This window comes from Temnothorax americanus, unplaced genomic scaffold (assembly GCF_048541705.1).
Source record: "Temnothorax americanus isolate GAGA-0224 unplaced genomic scaffold, ASM4854170v1 Scaffold141, whole genome shotgun sequence".
Lineage (NCBI taxonomy): Eukaryota > Metazoa > Arthropoda > Insecta > Hymenoptera > Formicidae > Temnothorax > Temnothorax americanus.
The window spans coordinates 145001-169253 of NW_027509277.1; the positions used below are offsets into that span (position 1 = coordinate 145001).

Genomic DNA, 24253 nt, shown 5'->3' on the forward strand with positions numbered 1-24253 from the left:
GTATATACCGTCGAGATTAACTCGCGACACTCGCGTTAGTATGCTATCGAGGTTATTTTAAATAAATAGAAGAAATAGAAGCGAAAATATCTGTTGAACATTACAAAGGAAGATTAATGAAAAAAAAAGTATTAAAGAAAAGACATAAAGCTTTAGCGGCAATGTCTGAACTATATATATATCTAATCTTTATATGCGCAGTGTTGCAAGATTTTTACAGGTTAGCTGTCGTATGCGTCCACCGCTATGAGAAATGGTATTAACGCACAAAGGAGGGTCAACAGATCACCGCCGTCCAAAATCAAAAAAGAAGAGCAGGAAAAAGAAAATATGGCGACGGAAGAATTACTGGAGAGGGTTAAATTAATTTTGAAGAAAATGGAGGAACAAGAGGGAGAAAGAAAGAAAGATAAGAAGGATCAAAAGAAAGAAAGAAAAAGAGATAAAGAGGAAATAAAAAACGAAATTAAGGGACTGAGAGAGGAATTGAGGAGAAGCGAGGAGATATGGGAAAATCAAAGAAAGACTCTGGAAGGAAGAATTAAGAGTTTAGAGGAGAAAGCGGAGAAGATAGATGTAAACATGTCAATGAGTGAGGGAGGGGAGATAATAAGGAAAATGAAAGAGATAGAAAAATATGGAGATGGCAGAAAGAAGAAGGTGGAGAGTAAACATAATTGTAAGAGAAGAGAAAACAGAAAACGAAAAGGAAAGGAAAGAAAAATTCGAGAAGTTGATAGAAGAAATAAATAGATCGAAAATGGCCGTCGAGGAAGTACAAGAAAATGGACATGGAGAGTTTAAGATGAAGGTGCTGAGATGCAGAAATTGGGAAAACAAACGGGAGATAATGCTGAGAAAGAAAGAGCTAGGAAAGAAGTATGGCTGCTTTCTGGATGACGACCTTACTAAAGAAGAAAGGCAGATACAGAAAGAGATAAGAAAGATAGCAAGGGAAAAGAGGGAGGCAGGAAAATGGGTAACGGTTGGTTACCAAAAAATATGGGAGGATAATAAGGAATGGAGATGGAACGAAAGCAAAGGAGCGCTAGAAGAGAGGAATGACTTTCGCAGATCAGAAAGAAAGGAAGAAGGATAAAGAAGGGTTAAGAATGATGAACGAGAGAAGGAGGGAAGAGATACAAGAAAGAAGACAGGAAAGGACTAAAGAGATAGAAGAAAGGCGGAACACTTCCGAAGAAACCAGAATGGACGAAGAAAGTATAAAGGAGGTAGATGAGGAAGATATTGGAGGAAACGGTATAGGGGAAGTCGAGGGACAAGAGGAAAGATATGTAGAAGAAGAGGAAAGAAACGACGGGGGGAGTGAAGAGACGTGGAAAGTGGCCTTTTGGAACGTAGCTGGTTTATCAAACAAGGATAAGGACTTCTGGGAAGGGATAAAGGAATGGGATGTGATTGTGATGATGGAGACTTGGATTGATGAGAATGGATGGGAGAAAGTGAAGGAGAAACTACCGAGAGAATATAGATGGAGAGTACAGATAGCAGCCAGGAGGAACAAGAAAGGCAGAGCGTGCGGAGGCATGTTGCTAGGAATAAGGAAAAGCATAGAAGAGATAAAGGAAAGAAGGGAGACGGAGGAAGAAGGAAAAATCGAAGGTAAGATAAGAATAGGAGAGAAAGTATAGAGAATAATAGGAATCTATGTAAACAATAATATAGACGAGAAACTAGAAGGTTTAAAGAAGTGGACGGAGGAGGGGGAAAAGGGAGTAAGGACTATAATAGGAGGTGACTTTAACGCGAGAACGGGAGAGGAAGAAGGATGGGAAGAGGAAATCGAGCGAAGAGAGGAAAGAGGCAGGAAGTCTAAAGACAAGAAGATAAATAAAGAAGGCAGAAAGTTACTGGAGTTTATCGAAGAGAGAGGATGTATGATATTAAATAGAGGCACGAAGGGGGACGAGGAGGGAGAATATACATACACAGGGGGAAGAGGTGAGACAGTCATAGATTACATAATAGGGAACGAGGAGGTTAGAGAAAAGGTAGAAAGACTGGAAGTAGGAGAAAGGATAGATTCAGACCATCACTTATTAATACTATGGGTGAGAGGTAGCCCAAAGAGAAGGCAAAGGAGGAGAAGAGCTGAAAGAATGAGAAGAAGAGGGGTATGAAATGATGAAGGAAAGACGCAATTTAGGGAGAAGCTAGGCACGATTGGAGGAAAAAGAGATCTGCAAGAGAAAATAGAGGAAGAAATATATATAATGAAGATAAGAAGAGTGATTGAGGAGAACGAGGATAAGAATGAAAGAGAGAATATCAAGAACAAAAGAGGGTGGTGAGATGAGGAATGTACGGAGAGCAAGAGGGGAGTGAGGAGAGAATTAAGGAAATGGAGAAAAGGGAAAGGAGAGGCAGAAAGATATAGAGAAAGAAGGAAAGAATATAGGGAAATGTGTGATAGAAAGAAGAAGGAGAAGAAAGAAATAATGATTAGAGAGATTGGAGAAGCAAAAACGGAGAGAAAGGTATTGGAGTTGATAGGCAGAGTAAGGAAAAGAAGAAGAAGGGTGGACGAAGGGATAAAACCGGAAGAGTGGAAGGAGTATTTCATGGATCTGATGGATGGAGTGGAGAACAGGTGGTAAAGGGAAAAGGAGACAAAAGTAGACAGAAGTGGAGGTCAATTTTGGACGGCGAAAGGCCTGAGACAGGGATGCCCACTTAGCCCAATATTATTTAACCTATTAATCGCAGACATAGAGGATCATATTAAAAAAGGCGGATGGGGAGGAGTGAAAATTGAGAGGTGAGAAGATATACACGCTAATGTATGCAGATGATATTGCACTGCTGGCGGAAGAGGAGCAGGACATGAGATCAATGATAAGCAGGTTAGAAAAATATCTAGACAGAAAAGAGTTAACTCTGAGTATAGAGAAGTCAAAGGTAATGAGATTCAGAAAGAGCTGAGTAGGAAGGAAGAAAAAGTACGACTGGAGGTGGAAGGGAAAAAAATTAGAGGAGGTTAAAGAATTCAAATATCTAGGGTATACGATGAAGGAGAATGGAGGACAGGAGGCGTATATCAGAGAGAAGAAGAAAGGCAGCAAGAGTAATGAGGGAAGTGTAAGGGATAGGGAAGAGGATGTGGAAAAAGGACTGCAAAAGAAGGATCTGGTTATACGACACACTGATATGGACAATGATGGGATACGGGGCAGAAGTATGGGGATGGAAGGAAAGGAGGAAGGTAGAAGGTATTCATGAGAGATATCTTATTGTTAGATGGGTACTTGGAGTAAACTGGAAGACGCTGGGATATATGGTCAGAGACGAGCTAGAAAGAAAGAAGATGAGAGGTAGAGCAAGCAAGAGAACATGGAAATTTGAAAGAAAACTGGAAGAAGAGGTAGAGGAGGAGAGATAGCGAGAAAGTGTTTGGAAGAAATGAAAGAGAGATGGAAGAGAGGAAAGGTAATAGGGAGATGGGAGCAGGAGAGAAAAGATTACTTGGAAGGGATCGGAGTAGAAATGGAAGGAGGAGAGGAGTTGGAAGAGGAGGAATTGGAGAAGAAAGAGAAAGATAAGGAGAGACAAGAAAGGATGGAAAAGATCGTAGGATCAAAGTACAATAAGTGGTATAAGAATATAAGGAAGGACGGGATTCCGGATTATCTAAAAAAAGGATGGGAGGAAGCGAGATAGAGTAGAGGTGCAAGATTCAGACTTGGTAATGAAGTGAGGGAGGGACAATACTGGGGAGAAGAAGAGGATAAAATGTGCAGGATGTGCGAGAGGAAGGAGGAAACATGGGAACATATATGGGAGGAATGTACGAGATGGGTGGAATGGAAAGGAGAGGGGTAGTGGCAGGAGGTGGTGGAGAGATTACTGGGAGAAAAAGGAGAGGAAGAAGAATGGATGAAAGCAATAGAGGAAATGAGACGAGTTGGAGGAGGGAGGAAAATGAGAAAGAAAGAAGGATGATCCAACAATCAACGAAAGAGGACCAAGAAGGACGAGACAACGAAAAGGATTGAAGAGGAATATGTTTATAATAAGTTATATGTATTTAAATGTATGTAAATTATTGTAAATTGGATGTACAGGGTTGGGTACGTCCCTACAAAACGCCCTTTTAGACCCCTTGGGGTAATAAAGTATCTTATCTATCTAATTAGTAATAAATATATAAATATTATTACATATTAATTACTAGAAAAAAAACAATCAGAAGAACAATAGACCGAAATAAGCTAAAGCACATCTAACTTAACTTATCTAACTTAACCTAACTTAACTTATGCTACTTTTGTTACTTCTGTAGTAACTTTTACTATATAGGCCAGTCATATTAGACATTGAATCGTTCAATTAATTTTCCCAGGTTGCAACTACCATGAATCGCTTTAATTTGAGGTGCTATAAGTGGAATTTATTTTGCTTCTCAAAATTAACGCGGAATAAAAAGTTATTAACAATATTATCAACAAAAAAACGCGATTTTTTTTATTTATTCTCAAATATTTTGAAAACTAAACAAGATAAGGTAACTAACTATACGTACCTTTTTTGTAGAGCGTAAAATTATCTACAATAATGATCTGAACAACATTGATCGTCAAGTCAGTCGTTTAGCTTGCACGCGCCGTCAAACTCCGAGACTCGAATCCTAAAAACTTTCGATTTTATCGTTTTTTTGATGTTGCGCCGGTGATTTTTTCCCGTCATTTGATATGGAATTAAAAATCCGAAAAAAATCACACATCATCTGATAACTACAAAGAATGCTTTTCATGGTGCAACCGATTTTTTAAACCCTTTTTCTTAGTTTGTAGCTATGTAAGCAAAAAATTTTGACTTTTTGAATGTTTTACTTTTTCGCTGTTTTCAGGCCTTAGAATTCATTTGAGACGAATTTTATTATATGCATCTTGTTGTGGACAAAAGCAACAAAAAAGGACTTTTGTATTTTTTTTGTACGATGAACGTTGATTTTTTTATTGGCACGCAAAGTTAAGCGTTATCCGACCTGTGCGCAATATTAAGTGCTTTCCATTTACATCAAAACTCAGATAATTCTCACTTGTGACGTCGTCCTATCCTTTTTGGCAATTGATGAATAATAAAGACAGAATGACATCACAAGTGAGAATTATCTGAGTTTTGATGTAAATGGAAAGCAACTATTGGATAACTTTGCGCGTCAATAAAAAAATCAGCGTTTGTCGTACAAAAAAAATACAATGGTCCTTTTATTTTTGTTGCAAATTTTGTCCACAACAAGATGCATACAATAAAATTCGTCTCAAATAAATTCTAAGGCCTGAAAACAGCGAAGAACTAAGACTATTCCAAAAAAATCAAAATTTTTTGCTTTACGCATAGCTACAAACTAAAGAAAAAGGGTCTAAAAAATCGGTTGCATCATGAAAAGTATTCTCTGTATTTCAGATGATGTGTGATTTTTTGGGAGATTTTTAATTTTATTTTAAATAACGGAAAAAAATTACCGACGCAACATAAAAAAAAACTCGCTCATTATATAGATATGTAAAACAAGGATAGCGAATAAACAAAGAGCGCTATAATAGCGCGCTCCCCAAATGCAGCCTATGAATACCGACCCTAAAGACTCGAGAACTTTTCTATCTTGCGACCAATCAACATGCTTGAAAAATTTGTCGCACGACAAATGAAATAAGGAGCTTTCTAGCAAGCGACACAAATCGACACAAGTGTCGTTTGTCTTTGTTACTCATTGCAAAAAAAAAGATAGAATATGACGTTTGTGTCGACTTGTGTCGCTTGCTGGAAAGTTCCCGTAGTACCCTAAAAATTTGTTTGTTTGGACTTTCGATTGTTTATTTTCTTGCGCGGTCACGTGACTACGTGGTCGCGTGAAACAAATACGAGTAGCGGGGAGAACACCTCTATGAAGCTAGCCGACAGAAATTACTAAATTTGATTATTTTTAATTTTTCTAAATGTATTTTGTTTGTAAATTGTTTGTGATTGATTGTGGGTCAGTTCTTAACGTTTATATTTGACGCGTCGACGCGTTCTTTGATGACCAAAATAAAGTTAATAATTACAAAAAAACTAATTAGTCACAAACGTTAAGAATAACTGACCCACAATCAATCACAAACGATTTACAAACGAAATACACTTGATTTACATACGAAATACACTTGGAAAAATGAAAAATAATTAGTAATTTCTGTCGGGTAGCTTCATAGAGGTGATGCGTGGCACAGAAAGGTGAAAATAAAGTGATTTATATCTCTATGAATAAGCCAGCCGACAGAAATGACTAAAGTTGATCATTTTTAATTTTTCTAAGTGTATTTTGTTTGTAAATTGTTTGTGATTGATTGTAAGTCAGTTTTTAACGTTTGTGACCAATTAGTTTGTTTGTAATTAACGCAATTTTATTTTGGCCATGATGTCAGCTGATACTTAATCAAATTTAGTAATTTTTGTCGGCTAGCTTCATACAGGTAATGCGTAGCCAATAATCGCCTGCTATTAGTTACAGAAAGGTGAGAAGTGATTGGCCACCGCATCGACTTCCGCCATGCGAAACGCATGCAAAACGCGTCGACGCGCTCTTTTGTGCGCAAGAGCCTTGAGTACATTTCGCGCATGTGCAGCACAGTTATCTGCGCAGTATATGTACATATGTAATACATTGAACTTATTTTGCAAATAACTCAGAAATTTATTAATTCACAAACGTTACACTGGTATATTCGTAAATCACAAACAATTTCTTATTAATTACAGTTATCAGTAATCAAAATTCTGTTTGTTATTACAAATAAGTGTATTGTTAATTACATACAAACTAGTGACAAATAGACATTTGTATTCATTTTTTATTGTGTTCACTTAATTCATTGCAATTTTTATTAATATGCTTATTTTTTTAACTTATCTATTGAATACAAGCATTTTAATCAATAAATACCGATAAAAATTAATATTTTATAATTCTCCGTTCCGCTTTTCTGCTCAAAATATGCTCCATTAACAGAATTTATTATTAGAGACAAAAATTTCCTATTGGATGTCGGATCGTCGTACGTCGAACATCGGACGCAGTGTGAATCCTCCATAACGCATTCAAAACAGACGGGTTGGATCTCGACGGAAATCTAGTAAATTTTTGGAGGATTCACACTGCGTCCGATGTTCGACGTATGTATACGACGATCCGACATCCAATATAGGAAATTTTTGTGTCTAATAATAAATTCTGTTATTGGATGTCGGATCGTCGTACGTCAAACATCGGACATGATCGGACGCAATGTGAATCCTCCATTTGTCTTCCGCGCTTCCGCGTTTCCGCGTTTCCGCGCTCCATGTAGGCCGTAACCGTTGATTTAAGCCGTAATCTTTAAGAAATTGACCAATCACAGTCGAATGTGAGAAGAATAATCGACTGTGATTGGTCAATTTCTTAAAGATTACGGCTTAAGGCTGCGTTCGGGGAGCGCGCTATTAGCGCTATTTGCTTATTCTATCCTTGTTCTACACTTGATGAGCGATAAAGATAGAATAATGCAATAGCGATTCGTATGTATTTGACCGGAAATGAATATCCGGGAAAGAATCTACCATATGAAATCGTTTGTATTTCGTATGAAGACTTTTGAAGTGCAATTGAAAAGGTTTGTGAGTCATTCGTTTAATTGTAATTAATTAATTATTTTTACACCATGCATTTAGCCGAAATAGATAAATTAATAAAAGTTTTTATACGGAATTGTTTGTATTTTGTATGAAGAGTTATGAAGTGTGATTAAAAAGGTTTGTGAGAGTCACCCAGATAATTTTAATTAAATATTTATAAACTCGGTAATTAGCCGAAATATAGATTTTTAGTTATTTATGTTAAAAGAAGAAGGCGCTAGTGTTCCCGAAGGTCCCTCTGCAATCAGAATTAATATAAACGTTTTAAAAATTATTTTATAGTGAAATAAATAAATATACAGACTAATAAGCCTGGGTATTTATTTAGAATAGCTACTGCACCTCAAATATCGATGAAATTAGGCTTAATCGATTTGTTTTTGCATAAAACGAAAGAATCTGGCAGAAAAATGCGGCGGTCTGCCCTGCGAAGCGAGATATTTAGCGTTAAAGTTGACGACTCTCAGGTTATGAAACCTGTCATACCGACGAGATGTAGCGATTGTGGTAGCGACAGAAACCATGTTCATGTCGCTACCACAGTCGCTACATCTCGTCGGTATGACAGGTTTCATAACCTGAGAGTCGTCAACTTTAACGTAAAATATCTCGCTTCGCAGGGCAGACCGCCGCATTTTTCTGCCAGATTCTTTCGTTTTATGCAAAAACGAATCGATTAAGCCTAATTTCATCGATATTTGAGGTGCAGTAGCTATTCTAAATAAATACCTAAGCCTGTAATTATAAGCGATAGTTGCTAATTAAGTTTGTGACTAATATTCTGTCTTGCAGAGGACCTCCGTAACGAGATCAAAGATGTACCAGCTGTGCAGGGTAAAGAGGTTATCTCAAACGCCCTGCCACAGCCCAATTGAGCGACTCAAATGTCATTACCGCTGAGAAGTACTTCTTGCCATTTGAATCAGCATGTCAGAGCTAGTCACTACGGATTGTGGTGACACAGCACTGGACTGCCTGCAGAAGTTAATCGCATAGGTATAGCCATCTCACTGGCAATGTGCCTGATTCAACGGAGCCTAACAAGCTGCTGATTATGCGCATTGTCAAGACAATCTGCGGTTGCGGTTGCTTCACCGGTCCACAGACCGATGAGGGTGTGCAGCTGCAGATTATTAAAGCTCTGCTGACTGTAATGACAAGCCAGCGGAGGTGTGGAGGTACACGAGAGTACGGTACTGTTAAACAATTCGTACTGTTTACAACGTTTACTTGGCGTCGCGCAACCTGGTGAATCAAACAACAGCCCGTGCGACTCACGCAGATGATCAACGTGATCTTCGCGCGAATGGATACTCAGGCGGAGGAAGAGATCGTGACGCTTGATGGGGAACATCAGCAGGAGGGTTCTGTCATAGCAAACGGCGAAACTGAAGCCAAGGTTAGTCCAGAGAATGCTCCTAGTAATGATAACATTGATTCTCAAACAATTGTTAAGAGTATTCTTGATGATGTAGTAAAATCCGTGGTGCCATTGGAAGAGGAAGTTAGTTTGGAGAACGGTAGTCCGGAGAACAACGGTGACGAGGCAGCCGCTGAGAATGACAACATGGTAACTGCAAAATTCACCCATGTGCTGCAAAATGATGCAGTCCTGGTGTTTCTCTCTCTCTGCAAGCTCTCTATGAAACCGCTGCCGGACGGCACTCCCGATCCAATATCGCACGAGCTCCGTTCCAAGATTTTGTCGCTTCAGTTACTTCTGGGAATCTTGCAGAATGCCGGTCCAATATTGCGCTCTAACGAGATGTTTGTTATCGCCATTAAACAGTACTTGTGTGTCGTGCTGTCGAAGAATGGCGTGTCTTTGGTGCCGGAAGTGTTCGAGCTGTCGTTAGCGCTGTTCCTGGCGCTGCTCGCCCGTTTCAAGATGCACCTCAAGATGCAGATTGAGGTGTTCTTTAAGGAGATCTTTATGAACATCCTCGAGACCTGTAGCAGCTCTTTTGAGCACAAGTGGATGGTCATACATGCGCTTACGAGGATCTGTGCGGATGCCCAGAGCGTCGTCGACATCTACGTTAACTACGATTGCGATCTCAGCAGCGAATCTCTTCGAGAAGCTCGTCTGATGATCTGAATGATCTCTCTAAGATTGCTCAAGGTTGTCAAGCTCTGGAGCTAGGTGCATCGCCAAATCAGGTGCGTTATAAGAAAGAGGATGACAGGATAGGTGTATTATTTGGAACAGAGAATGTTCTTCGAAACAAGTTTTCCTGCAAGTTTTAGACAGTAATAAATTGTTCTTTTGATTAATTTCAGATACTACCGATGATATATTAGCGAAATACAGAAGAAAGCGAAGCGCAGCTAGGCGATACAGCTTCGGTCGAAAGCAATCAGTCCCGTACAAAAGAGGTGGAAGACGAAAGACTTTCAATCGATTCGAATAATGTAGAACTCTTATGCTTTTGCGGATGCTAAAAGAAAATTACGTATGGTACTTAGCACTGCTGACCTTCAACACATTCCATGGAATACTTCAGAGGTATTTATTGTATTATTTTTCAATCATGGCGTACAAAACAAAGTGTGATTTTTTTATGGATTACTTAACTACTTAATGTTCAAATATTCGTATATAACATTTTATTACAGAGACATTGTTAGTTGCAGAAAGAAAACGAACTGGTTGCGTTTTTACAACTACAATTGGCAGAAGCTATAAACCTGCAGAATAGAGCATTACTAGCTCATCTTCATGAAACTTTACGTTGCGTGCGTCTATTTAATGACGATGGATGTAGAAAGCTCTTCAAATCACTTCGAGAAGATTATCAAAAGCGATTTCCTTATATCGCATATTTAATCAGATGTCGTCAGGGACTCAGGGATTGCTGTCGACATTAGCTCACTTATATAGGTACTGTTTATATATAAATATCATCTTTGTATGTAACGTATAAGTAAATGTAAGATGTTTAAATGTAAGATGTTAACCGTTTAATAATAATATTTTTCAGATTATGCGTGCGAGTTAAGTGCGATCGGGATGCTATCAATAATCATCTTGTATCCGTTTGTGTGAGGGTGTTTTTGGAAAAAAGAAGGCTTTTCTCCTGCGTTTCTGCGAAGAGTTTAAAAAACTTACGTTAACAGACGAGAAACAGGATCTCGTGGATAATTTTCTAGGGAAGGTCCACGTGGAAATGGATAACGATCCGATCTGGCAATGTACATGAATATAATTATTTATCTCGCAATTGATCTTAACGGAGTGCTCAGAGACGTCTGAACTTATTTCTTACTTTCAGCGGCGAGCGTCAACCAGTTAGATTTGGCGAGTCGTGGTGGAAAGAACCGTCATGGCACGGGTATACTACAATGCGCTCTATCTAAATGAAGATGGAGATGTATATAGGGACCAGCTTTTTCACGGTCACATCAAAAAGTTGGCAAAGGTCGTAACTCATCCAAATCACAAGGACCTACACATTTTAAAAGTTCATCATTACGAATGCCACTGGTCATGGGCGCAGGCTGAATTGGCTGTGATATCGGCGTATAAGACTCCTAGGGATAAGTTGCAGTGTGTATTTCGTTGCGCGACTACCATCATGAATCTCCTCTTCATGGCGTCGGAAAGAGGCATACCTGCTGCCGACGATCTGACTCCCGTGCTGGTCTATGTCATAATCAAGGTATGCGATTGAAAAGAGAATTGTGATTTTAGCAAGAAGAGTGATTGTTAACGTGTGCTTAATTTCAGACTAATCCGCCGTCGTTGTATCGACTGTTCAATATGTAGACAGCTTTTACGGGAATCGATTGGAGGGAGAGGAACAACATTGGTGGACGCAGTTCTGCGCCGCGATCGAGTCAAGACAATGGATTAACAGTTTCTCAAGAGTATCACGATAAATAAGATTAGATTCGATGCTGGTAATAATGTAGAAATGTATCATAATCATAATTTGACGATTTCATAAAGAAGAAGACCAATATTTTTGTGTAAAGCTAGCTAAACAGTTTTATGCTTTCAGTATCTTAATTTAAATTCTTAAATTTAAATAGTCTAACTGTTAGTTCTTTCGCACGTTATTATGTAACATTAGCAAAGACTGAATCAGATTATACGTAAAGTGTGGCTTTATCTTTATTTGTAACTCTATTGTACAATTTCACAGGACATCGAAAAAAAAGAAACGTTTAGATATTCTATAATTTATGTGTAAACAATAAAGAACTTATAGAGATTGATAACTATTTTAGCAGGATAAACTGTGTTGGCGTACTCTTTCTACATGCGTACCTTCCCCAAGAGCCGAGACTCAAACCAGATCCGTGAAAAATATCGCCACTTTCGTGGAGTTTTTGTACAGTTTTACTCTAGGAATATCGCGAGAAAAAGAAAGACTGAAGATTTTTATCTGAATCGATCGACATAAAGAGAGAGCATAGTAAAGAAACTAGCTTTTGAGAATTTGAACGCATAATACTTTGTTATAATACTATGAGCGAATTAGTTTACGTCACTCTGTCAAATTTTAATATTAAATTACTAATAATATATTGATATCGGTAGTTTAATAATAATAATACATTAAAAAGCGCTCAATTTAAAAGTAGGGCAATCCTAATAAACGACTGTAAAAAAAATTCAAGGTGGAACGCAATGGACAATTCGGTTGCTCTGACATGCTAACTTAAATGGCAAGAAGTACTTCTCAGCGGTAATGACATTTAAGTCTCTTTTAATTGGGTTGTGGCAGGGCGTTTGAGATAACCTGCTCTTCACCCTGCACAGCTGGTACATCTTTACAAACTTAATTAGCAACTATCGCTTGTAGCTACAGACTTATTAGCCTGTATATTTATTTATTTCACTATAAAATAATTTTTAAAACGTTTATATTAATTCTAATTGCAGACGGACCTTCGGGAACACTAGCGCCTTCTTCTTTTAACATAAATAACTAAAAATCTATATTTTGGCTAATTACCGAGTTTATAAATATTTAATTAAAATTATCTGGGTGACTCACAAACCTTTTTAATCACACTTCATAACTCTTCATACAAAATACAAACGATTCCGTATAAAAACTTTTATTAATTTATCTATTTCGGCTAAATGCATGGTGTAAAAATAATTAATTAATTACAATTAAACGAATGACTCACAAACCTTTTCAATTGCACTTCAAAAGTCTTCATACGAAATACAAACGATTTCATATGGGCTGCGTTCCAAAATTCACTCTAGTTAACTAAAATGCTACAGTGTACGTGACGTAAACTATAGATTTTAGTTACCCAGAGTGAATTTTGGAACGCAACCCTGGTAGATTCTTTCCCGGACATTCATTTCCGGTCTTATACATACGAATGCAATAGCGCTAATAGCGCGCTCCCTGAACGCACCCTAAAATCAACAGTTACGGCCTCTATAAATCAGCCTTAAACGTAGTAAAGGCTTTCACGCACGAATCGACGGAAAACGTAAGACGTAAATCGTAAGGAAATTCACCAATCAGAGTCGACTATTCCCCTCTTTAAGAGGGAAGAAGAGGGGAATAGTCGACTCTGATTAGTGGATTTCCTTACGATTTACGTCTTACATCTTCCGTCGATTCGTGTGTCCAGGCCTTAACTGCCACTGTTGCATTACGTTTCCCGCCAACATGGCAAATATGTCGGCGCTCGTGTCGTTTCCCGCCAAGCCCCCGCGGCAACTCCGTTACGGCGCAACTGAACGAAGTTTTTGTATGGCGGTGTAGAGTACTGTAGAAGTATTTTTCCTGCGGTATCTCGTCTGATTTCTCTCGTCTGGCTGGACTACGACGCGCAAAGATGGGGCAGTCGGACGATATTGAGGATTCGATGTACGGGCGGCACCAGGATCTTTGCCAGAAGCTGAATATGGATGCGACCGCCGCATCCGAGGCCTGGAAATCCTATGAAACTATCCGGCAGAACTACACCCTTGAGGTAGTATTTATCTTGCGATAACGGGACTGTTCCGATGGCAAATTCGATATTGCTTCGCGCGAAACGCCGAGAATGACGGCTCAGTGCGATGTGATCGTTTTCGGGATCTTCCTCGCGAGACGAAGCGTGCGACGTTCTGGCGATTCCTTTATCTTTACGAAGGATTATTCAAAGCGCGACAGGGACGAAATTATTTGGCGCGTTAATTCCGACAAGATCGCGTCGTCGAAATTGCTCGTTGATTGATTCGATTTTCGCGGTATCTGCATGTCTTTTTAATATCGCGGAAACCCTAATACTTCAAGATCTTTGCATTTTTTTATTTCGTAGAACCCCGTTATTTTCTATGAATAATATTACTCCTTTTTTACTTTATTCCCTGATGATACTTTAATGTGATATATATGTGTATGAGTTATTGGTTTAAACAAGATTTGTAATATATATTTGTAGGGTGACCAGTTGCACTGGATAGGATGTGCAGTATACGTAGCTTGTAGAAAATTCTCTATACCTACAGTAGGAAGACCAGGCACTAATGTAGAAGGCAACTGCGTGTCGCTGACCCGTCTCTTGCAACTATGTAATCTGCCACTGATACAGTTCTTTACAAAGAGCAAATCCTGGGCAGATATGGCAAATATGCCACAGGACTTTCGTGCCAGGATAGAAAAGCTAGAAGCTAATTTCTCAGTATCCATGGTTATATTTAAAAAATATCAGCCGATATTTGCTGATATATTCAAAGATCCACGAGAGGATACCTCTAGACCACCTAGATCTAGGAGGCACAAAGCGGTGCCCTGTACACCCAGCAGGGTCTTTGAATTCTGCTGGACGCTCTTTATATGCATAAAAGGTGCAATTCATGATATCTCTGACGATCTTGTTAACTCTTACCACCTCTTGCTGGTTTGCTGTGATCTTGTATACAACAATGCTCTATTGGCTAACAGAAAAGATTTACTGAATTCTAATTTTCCTGGTGAGTATCCTTGGAATGAGTCTTAAAGGAAGCACATGTGTAACAATCATGATCTAACAGGAACAATCCCATCTGATGTTTTCTAATTTACAGGCTTACCAGCAAATTTCAACGATGATAATTATACTCCACCACAAACACCAAATTGCATTATTAATTTGCTGTGTGAGCGTCATGATGCAATTGCTGTTGAGGCTAAAGCCATAAAGGAGTACTGTGTGAAGAATTATATCAACAGGTTATTTAATGAAAAGATCTTGCGTGGTGATCAGTCAAATTTCTCCGGTATGCTAGAGGCGTTGAATTTTGATGGTAATAACAAGGCCATTAACAAATCTTATGAACAGCGTATGCTAAGTGTCGGAGACTTCGATGAAAGAATTTTCTTAGGTAAAATTTACAATTAAATTAAGAGTTTTACTCTATGCATAGTAATTAGTATTGATGTAAGAAATAAAACACATGCATTGTTGTAAGCTTATATTATGATCTTGCATGCTTTCTGCTAGCTTATTTTGCTTCTGTAAATATCTTCATGAATTGATAAGTAAAAATGTATATGCTGCACATTTAATAATTGTTTGCAACTTGGATTATGTTAAGTCTTAATGAAATTTTAACACATTAACATTATATCCATTTATCTTTTTTTTTTTTTTTTAAACTTTATTATTTATTATTAGTAAAATATATGTATATATACGCACAATTTATACAATGAAGCTATCCGAACTTGTAAGATTGTTTCTAGTTGAAAAAAGAAAAGCTAAAAAAGAAGATACATTCCTAGCAACCTATTTAGTTTATTAAGTTTATTTTACTTTTTTTTTTATAAATAAATTTGTGTATTTGCTTTGTCGTGATTGCTTTATAGCGGAATGGAGAAGAATAAATTTGAGTGATGTATCAAATTCAGATATATTTGACCAAAGTGGTGCTAAGCATGTCCAGTTTAGTAAACATGAAGTCTTACAAGGTGGGTTTATAATGTCTTGTGTGTGCTTCTGTTTTACAAATAATTAAACTAATTTTTTCTGTTTACTAATCACATAATTTTCAAATAAAATTAGGCTAGTTATAGTTTTCATATTTGCCTATAGTTTTTCAAGTTATAAGTATAAATTTGATATAAATTATATGATTCTTGTTTCAGGCCATGACGCTAATGAAAACATTGGTTCTCCTACGCAAATGATGAACTTTGAAGATTTTCACGAACGATTGCAAATGAAGAGAGAGCAACATGCTGGGGTAAGTTTTAGAAGGATTATTATATTTATTTTATCTCGATAATAGTAAGCATATTATATTTCTTACATATAATATCTGCATAACTTAATTTTTTTATAGCAGATACAATATTTGGCACCTCCTACGCCATTGACCGGACGTAAATACCTTCGATCGAAGGACATGTCTAATATAACACCAGTGACTACGGCAACTCAAAGTGTTATTAAGTTACAAGCTTTGATAGCTGGACAATCTGCTCCAAGCGAAAGTCTATTACAGATGCTCAACAACTGTTCTCAAGACGTTAAGTCCTTACTTGAGACAAAAGTTAAACAGATTGGTGAACAATTTTGTGCAAACTATAATAATAATGCAAATATCACTAATGTAAATAACGGTCCATCTGACTTTGGAAAGAAGCGTCTTCTCATGGGACAAACCCTGTTTTACAAACTTCTAGAAATGATTTTAAACGACGAGAAACGCAAAAAACCGAATGATGACATAACTGTAAGTTTATACAAATGGAGATAATTCTACATAAAAAAATTATTGAAGTAGCATTTATTAAGTAGTTTTTATATCCTAATGATTATTTGTTGCAGAATCTTCTTTTGAACGAAGTCTTTATCCAATGCCTTTTTGCCTGCTGTCTTGAAATAGTTATATATTCATACAAAAGCAATGATAAGATATTCCCCTGGATATTGAAGGCTTTGAATCTGGATGCTTACTATTTCTATAAGGTCATAGAAATTATAGTAAGAGCCGAAGATCAATTGTCGCGAGATGTTGTCAAGCACTTGAATCAGATTGAAGAGAAGATTCTGGAGTCCTTGGCTTGGCAAAGTGATAGTCCTTTGTGGCAAACCATCGAATCTTTGCCGGACGGTGTGCCGAGTTGTGAGGAAGTTTCTTTGCCTGGTACTTTGGAAACTACTGATTCGAACGTTTCTGGTCAACCTGTATTAAGACGGATTGCTTTAGATCGGGAACGTACTCATCATGATGTTCAACAAAGTCCAATTTCATCCGCTTCGGAAAGGTATAATTTATTTAACTGAAAGTACACAAACACACACACACACACACACACACAAAACGATCGAATTTATGATTCTTTCGAAAATTTAAAACTGCTATAAATGTACGTATAGAGTACGTATACATACACGGACCAGAAAAAGATTGGAAAAAGTTATAAGAATATATAATTGTGTGATTACAATTTATATAATGATTGTTGCATAGATTATAATATAATTATTGAGCTTTATTTTTTTCAAATTGTGCAAAATAATTAAAAGAATCATAAATTTGAACTTTTTTACCGCGTTAAATATATATATTTTTTAAGTAAAAGATAGCTATATATATATATATTTTTTTAAGTTATATATGATTTAGATTTCAGTCTCCTATCGCAGCATCTGGTGTAGCAAAGAAGCGATTATTTTCCGAAACCAGAATCACCGGTCAAAGCGTCCTTCGTGTTGGGCAGAGTGTGTTGTCCTCTAATAGAATGGTATTAGACAATGGTCAAAGGATACTCTTAGTACCCGATCAAATTACTGTTTCTAAAGCGTCAGGCACACAAGCATTAAATAATTCCGCACAAGCGACGAACAAAGATGCGGCTAAACCAAAGAGAACGGGCTCCGTTGCACTGTTCTTTCGAAAGTTCTACAATCTTGCGTGTGTACGTATGCAGGACTTGTGCAATTCATTGGAGATATCGGATAACGATAAGAAAAAGATATGGACAATCTTCGAATACTCCATCAAGGAACGTACCAAATTGATGAAGGACCGGCATCTCGATCAGATCTTAATGTGTGCAATTTATGTAATATGTAAACTGGTCAGGATGGAGAGAAACTCGTTCACGGAAATCATGCGGTGTTATCGTCTACAACCGCAGGCGGAGTCACATATATATAGATCGGTGCTTATCGAAAAAGTTTCTAATGACGGTGATCCGGGGATAACTGGTAACGAAAGATCAGAGGATAATACTATGTTAGGGGAAAATCTAACTCCACCAACGCCGACAAATATGGCCGGAACGTCGCAAAACTTTAATGGAGAGATACGCGGCGACCTAATCAAGTTCTATAACACGATGTATGTTCCGCAGGTCAAGGAATTTGCGAACAAATTCGGGTCGGCTCGCGGTAGCGTCATGAATCTCTCGTTGAGTCCTTTACCGAAAGGAAAGGCACCTGTTAATTCTCCAGTGAGACGTGTCACTAGTAGTATTATGACACGCACTCTAGATCCGAAGGCTTTCAGTGCATCACCGGCGCCGCAATTAAGTTATTGCTTCAGTCGTAGCCCTGCTAAGGTAAAATATATATTTTCAAAATTTAAAATATAAGTTTTATAATTAACTTTTAAATCTATGGATTTTTGTGAAAACTGATTCTTCTTTGTTCTTATATAATTGATACATTTTTCAGGATTTAGAAGCTATCAATAAGATGATGATTTCTGTGGACGCGAAAAAAAGTGTAGGAAAGCGATTACTTACCGATGACACAGATGTAGAAATGACGGAAGGTTCATCTCCTAAAAAAACTGCAACTTTTGTTGCACGGAAATTAGAAAATATCATTGGAGAACGACGAACGCAAAATCAATAAGCGGAATGTGGTAGAATAACGATGTCAATCGTAGTTTATGGATGAGGACGAGGAGTATGTTTAATCTGCTTCTTATTTGCATACGAATTGATTTGCAAAAAACGAAGAAACCTATATGAAACAGATGAAAGCCAGTCTCTTGGCTGTCTTTTGCCATAAATGTGAGATGTTCGTTTCTCAGGTATAGTCATTCTAGAAAATTGGAAAGGCCCAATAAAATATCGTTCACATCATATAAGGATGCTGTAATGTTGTTTGTAATTTTATTTAGTGTAAAGTCAGAATTCAATTTCCAGTATTCTTCGTTGACTTTTATCTTACCAGAGTAGACTTTTTTGTTAATTTATAATTTACAGAACCAAACTGTCTTTCGAGTAGTATAAAACGCAAAGTCGTGTAATGTGGATTATAACTTGGAAACACGCATATTACACTTTCCATGCATTATGTTATTGTTAACATGGAACATTTTTAGAATCATTTGAAAACAAATGTTATGACTTGTTCTAATGTGTCTACTGTTGCCTTTTGATCATGATTGTTATGTAAAATTATCCTTAGAAATAGAAAAGTAAAAACATGTGTACATCCATATATTTTAGTGATAATTAGTTTTGTGATAAAATTGCTGGCGATTTTGTAGAATATTCGCTAATGATTCTATAAAATCATCGGAAATTTTAGAAGTTAGGATTGTCGAATTAATTATTTTCAGCGTACATAACATATAGATTTAAATAGGAAATTAAATAGGAAACATCGCAAAAAACATGGTAGTATTATCGTGACAATAAATTTGTAATTCACACTACGATGTACGAAGTGGTCTACTGACAACGAAAAAAATTATTTTAATGATAGATTTTTAGAAACTTGAAACTGATTCTTCTCGAACATTTTTATTATCATTTATCGTAATTATTTACTTTTTAACATCAACTCTATCGCGTTAACAAATATTAAGTAAATATTCTATTCAATTAAAGTCAAATAACCTGGGTAATATTTTGGTATTTATTTACGTTTCCGAAATTTTGGATTCATCAAAAATCCTTTAATCGCTTTTGACTCACGAAATATATTAATCACTCGATAAAAAAATTATTGGCTTTTTAATTTTTGATTTATAGTATCTACCGTCAAAATACTATCCAGTTGCAATGGACCATTCTGTATACATATATTTTGAATTTGTAAAGTTGAATAAAAAATATTATATTAATTATATAAATAACTCTTTATTTTTTATTGTTGTGATCAGCTCGTTATTTGCATTATATCTTGTAAAGGTAAACCTAGTCAATATTTGTGAAGTATTTGGTATGTATCTTCCACACTGGAAATTGTTCTGACTATTCCAAATATTATGATTTATCAAAAAATAAAATTACGACATTTTTTTCTGTTCCGCGATCAAAATCATATACAAAGTCTATAAACAATTATATTTTCAACCGCTTGATAAAAGTAGACTTTTAACGATAAATTTGAACGGCTAAAACAACGAATACTCACAGCAAATACAAATGTTGAGTAATGCCAGTTGAATAATAGTTTTCTTAAATTTATTTTCTTTAAAAGAAAATATTGATCCAAATAAATTGGAGATAAAATCAATTGTATTCATTATAAGTGCATTTTCTATTTTAATATATAAGTTTTGTATTTTTTAAAATTTAGAGTTTGTCGAGAATTGAAAAACTCAAAGTAGATGTAAATATTTCTAAATTCACTATGATCTCATTGATTTGCTTATTATCGAGCAATGTATAAAATTATGAAGCGAGTTAAAGACAATTATTGTATTTATTGCATTGCAAGGGCTTGGTAACTCGAATACAAATGAATATCGATCGCGAATTGAGAGAAAAAATATATATTAGAGTATACTTTAAAATAATAATTGAATATAAATATTTGTGTTGTGCATGAAATGACTTATGTTATTTTGATTTTTATTTGTTTAGAACAGCATACTGGGTCTCTTCGGTTAATTTTTTTCCTACTGATTATAACGAAATTATATGCGGAAACTTGTTTTACTATTTTTGTTGCTTGTTTTTATCATTAAACTTAATTTATATTGTACTTTCAAAGTTTTTAAAGGCTAAAAAGAAGTTTATACAGTACGCATGCACGACTAAAAGCGATTACTAATATGTAGGTTTTTTTATAAATAAAAAGTGTAAAAAGTTTTATCGGCGTACAATGAATTTCTATTGATCATCTTTTATGTATATAAAGTAGTATTGTAATATGGAAATAAATTGGCAGTATAATAAAAAAATATATTTCAACCTCCTTAAAAGTCAAATTTTCCAATTCAACGAAGGCGACAAATTCACTTAAGGGTCGACAAGAGTCACGGCCGAACTCCGAATTGATGTTGGAAACCTCGCGCGGTGACAATACGAAACTTCGTTTCAGTGTCGCCAACGTCGAGAAACTAACTTCTGGTTTTATGTGTAATACGCACACACACCATTGAACTGCTCACGCGGACGCACGGTAGAAAGACATATGCTAAGACTGCGGCGTTGCCGCGTCTGTGCGGCGTTGCCGCGTGCTCCCCGCTTTAGCAATACGGCCTGAAAAATGCTTTCTGGCCGTCCGTAGCAGAAGGCAGTAACGTACCAAGGCCAACAAGCACCCGCTTTAGATAAATTTTGTGTTTTGCTGATGTATTTAGAAAATTTACAATAAACTAGAATGATTCATCAAAATGTTTTTATATCAGCGGTGCACACGTACTTTTGTTGTTAAAATTTTGCAGCAAATATTGAGATTCTGATGTATTAAAAAATTAGATGGATAATAATGTTGACAAAAAAAACGAAAAAAATTATTAGGAACTATATAGGAGATGGATTATAATGCATTCAATGTACAAATCTGGATGGATGTCGTTCTACAAATTTTTAATGCAAATCAAGGACCTATTAAAGGATTCAAATCCATGTTAATTGCCAGTATGAAATCTACACATGTGTCACAAGATTTTGGGACGTATATAGAAAAAGCAGTGACCGAAGCTACTAAATTTGCATCCAGACATTTAAAAAAAATTGAGCTTACTAATAAGAATGGATAAGCGATTATACTTGTTAAAAATTATTATATTATTAGCACAAGAAATACATATAATTGTAATAAAATCATATTTTATCTGTATCTTTATATAAATGAATGTATGTGTTTGTCCGCTATGCAAATCTACAGTTTTGAAATTAAATCAACCTAATTTGGTATACTATTTTATGATACTCTAACTTAGACCGTAGACATATTTTGAGAACCGCATCATTACCGATTTTTTGGGATATCGGTTCTAAAATATTTATAATGTCTGTCTGTCTGTCTGACTTACCTACTGCGAACTACTCATTTATTAATGGACCGATTTACTGGAAACTGGTGCCAAAATTTGTCTAACTTTTCGGAAATAATGAACTAATATATAACATTCTTACGGTGGTGTGTACGTATGTTTGGACGTTACATTTATATATTTTATGTATTTGTCAAATAAAGAAATATAATAAATAATATAATATAAATTATGTCACTCTTGGTCGTGTTCCGAAACTGCCAGTACTAAAAATCTATAGGTCACGTCACATGTATTACAGATTTTCAGCACTGGCAGTCAATTTCGGAACACAGCTCTACGGCCTGTATTACAATATATTGTACAAAATGTTTAAAATAGTCATTGGTAAAGAGGAAAATAAATTATTATTTGACGAGGTATTCAACGTACGTTGAATGTATACGGACGTAATGTACGTATTTCATGTTAGTTTTTCAAGATAAAAACGGGTTTTGAATGACAGTTCTTTAAAACGTTGTTTTTTTAAACAGCTGTACATAATTTTGCACAAAATTGTACTTTTAAGTACGACATTCCTATAGAATGTTTCCCTTGGCAAAATCAAACAACTTTTTCTATTTTAAAATTGTGTAAAAAATGTAGAAGAAATATATATATTATTATTTCATTAAATACATATATGTATATATGTGTATTTAATCCGTGGTTATAAATTAAGTTTTATATCTGTTTTTTTTGTAATAACATTATTTATATCGATTTTGATTTTATTATAACATATTTCTTTTGTTAATTTCAAAAATTGGCTGTAGTCGTAATAGTTTGGATGATTTCTGAAATATTTTTGCTATAAACCAGGTAGCAGACAGTCGCCATAATGACGTGATTTTTACGTCATTTTATGACGTATGTTACGTCATTTATTCCTAGAGTTTAACGTAAAAATGACGTATTTTACACGGTCCTAAGTCACATCCCAAAGACGTCATTTTCTGACGTTTTATTGACGGCAAAAATGGGTTCAATGTACGACATACCGGTTTCTAGAAATGTTTTTTATGAAATTAAAATTTTAAAACTTGAAAATTTTGTCTACTTGATAAACGTTTATAAAAATATGTTCTTTTTCTTTATTTAAGAAAAAAAAGTTTTTTTTAACTGTTTCGTTACATGCCATGTGCATATAGACGCTCTCTCAAGGCGGTCACGTCACCCACCCATCCTAGTACAGTACCGCGTCGGAGTCGCTTGACTTCGATGATCCAGTGGACAGTGACGATCTTCTCACCCTGATGCTTTCTTATTAACTGTACTTATCTATAAAACAGGTACATCTTTAAAGTGTTCAAAAATCTTGTAATAATATCTTCTTGATAGTTATAACACTGCATGAAGTAGTTGTCATAAAACTATAATTACACACGCAACTAGATCCACTTATACCATAAATTCACCACGTCAATCATAAAATTACGAAACACTTTATAAATGTAGGAATATTCCTGTGAAAAATACTGTGAAAAATATGCCATTTTTACGTTAAACTTTAGGAATAAATGACGTAACATGCGTCATAAAATGACGTAAGAATCACGTCATTATGACGACTGTCTGCTACCTGGGTAGTCACGTAAACGTCTATATAATGTCATTTTACAAAGTCTTTTTGACGTATTAAAACATGACGTTAAATATACGTCACTTAATCGACGAATGACGTTACTGACCAATTATGACCAAATATTGACGTCAAAATGACAAGTGCTTGCTACCTGGAATGTTATTATTTTCAGTATTATAATAAATAAAAAAAACATGTGCTTTTTTCCGCGATTAAACACTAGAAATACCAAAAGCTATTTCAATTCCAACAACAATCAATCAAAACAAACCGTTTCTATTTTTAATATCCTGTTTTTTATTGTAAAAGTAGAAAATGTAGATTATAATAAAAAAAATTAATTTGATGTTTTTAACATAATTAATGTAACATTACTTTTAAAAAATTGAAACGGTAGAAAATTATTTGATATTTCTAGTGTAAAGGTTACTTTAGACAATCTAATATAATTCACGTCAGAAGAATTATATAATTCTATTTGTTATTTTTTGTATTTTGTAATCTAGAGACATTTGAAGATGTATAATTAATGTATGTATGTATACATATGTCTGTATCTGTATATATTTTTTTACATGTACCTCTAATTTTTTGAATGTTTTTTTATATATGCAATTTTGTCACAAACTGTCGTGAATTATAAATCGTGTAAATTAAAACTAATACTTTTTTAATATCTTTTCTTTTTCTATGTTCTGTCCTGTATATTTTTGTCTATCCTTTTATATTTTTTTTATGTCTATCCTTTATACCAATTCTATGTCTCTCTCTATCTTTCTCTTTCTTTGTTCTATTTGTATTCGTAGGAAATGTAAAGA

At 35.6% G+C, this 24253-nt stretch overlaps 2 protein-coding genes, 1 long non-coding RNA gene and 1 pseudogene across 9 annotated transcripts; 3 read left to right on the forward strand and 1 right to left on the reverse strand.

The window, feature by feature from the left end:
- The first annotated feature begins 265 nt into the window (after positions 1-265).
- LOC143894769 (brefeldin A-inhibited guanine nucleotide-exchange protein 2 pseudogene) lies at positions 266-10180 on the forward strand (annotated as a pseudogene). 3 transcript variants are annotated; one of them, XR_013256153.1, is made up of 4 exons: positions 266-7652; positions 8467-9073; positions 9150-9834; positions 9955-10180. The product of XR_013256153.1 is annotated as a brefeldin A-inhibited guanine nucleotide-exchange protein 2 pseudogene, transcript variant X1 (transcript). The 3 variants fall into 3 exon arrangements; XR_013256155.1 differs by lacking the exon at positions 266-7652 and adding an exon at positions 7882-7906; XR_013256154.1 differs by lacking the exon at positions 266-7652 and adding an exon at positions 8218-8377.
- A 559-nt stretch (positions 10181-10739) lies between these two features.
- On the reverse strand, positions 10740-11080 carry LOC143894771 (uncharacterized). The gene is made up of 2 exons (XR_013256156.1): positions 10941-11080; positions 10740-10858 (listed from the first exon to the last, which is right to left on the reverse strand). It is a non-coding gene; the product is annotated as an uncharacterized LOC143894771 (long non-coding RNA).
- LOC143894770 (GTPase-activating protein and VPS9 domain-containing protein 1-like) lies at positions 10998-11903 on the forward strand. The gene is made up of 2 exons (XM_077401396.1): positions 10998-11333; positions 11402-11903. The coding sequence occupies exons 1-2, from the start codon at positions 10998-11000 to the stop codon at positions 11438-11440; spliced, it is 375 nt and encodes a 124-aa protein (XP_077257522.1). The 3' UTR covers positions 11441-11903.
- Positions 11904-13325: 1422 nt separating this feature from the next.
- On the forward strand, positions 13326-20679 carry LOC143894772 (retinoblastoma-like protein 1). 4 transcript variants are annotated; one of them, XM_077401397.1, is made up of 9 exons: positions 13326-13623; positions 14077-14608; positions 14702-14998; positions 15483-15584; positions 15762-15859; positions 15959-16351; positions 16447-16886; positions 17249-18185; positions 18301-20679. In XM_077401397.1, the coding sequence occupies exons 1-9, from the start codon at positions 13486-13488 to the stop codon at positions 18481-18483; spliced, it is 3120 nt and encodes a 1039-aa protein (XP_077257523.1). In that variant the 5' UTR covers positions 13326-13485; the 3' UTR covers positions 18484-20679. The 4 variants fall into 4 exon arrangements, with proteins under 4 accessions (XP_077257523.1, XP_077257524.1, XP_077257525.1 ...); XM_077401398.1 differs by having other exon boundaries at positions 15962-16351; XM_077401399.1 differs by lacking the exon at positions 15483-15584 and having other exon boundaries at positions 13327-13623.
- The last annotated feature ends 3574 nt before the right edge of the window (positions 20680-24253 follow it).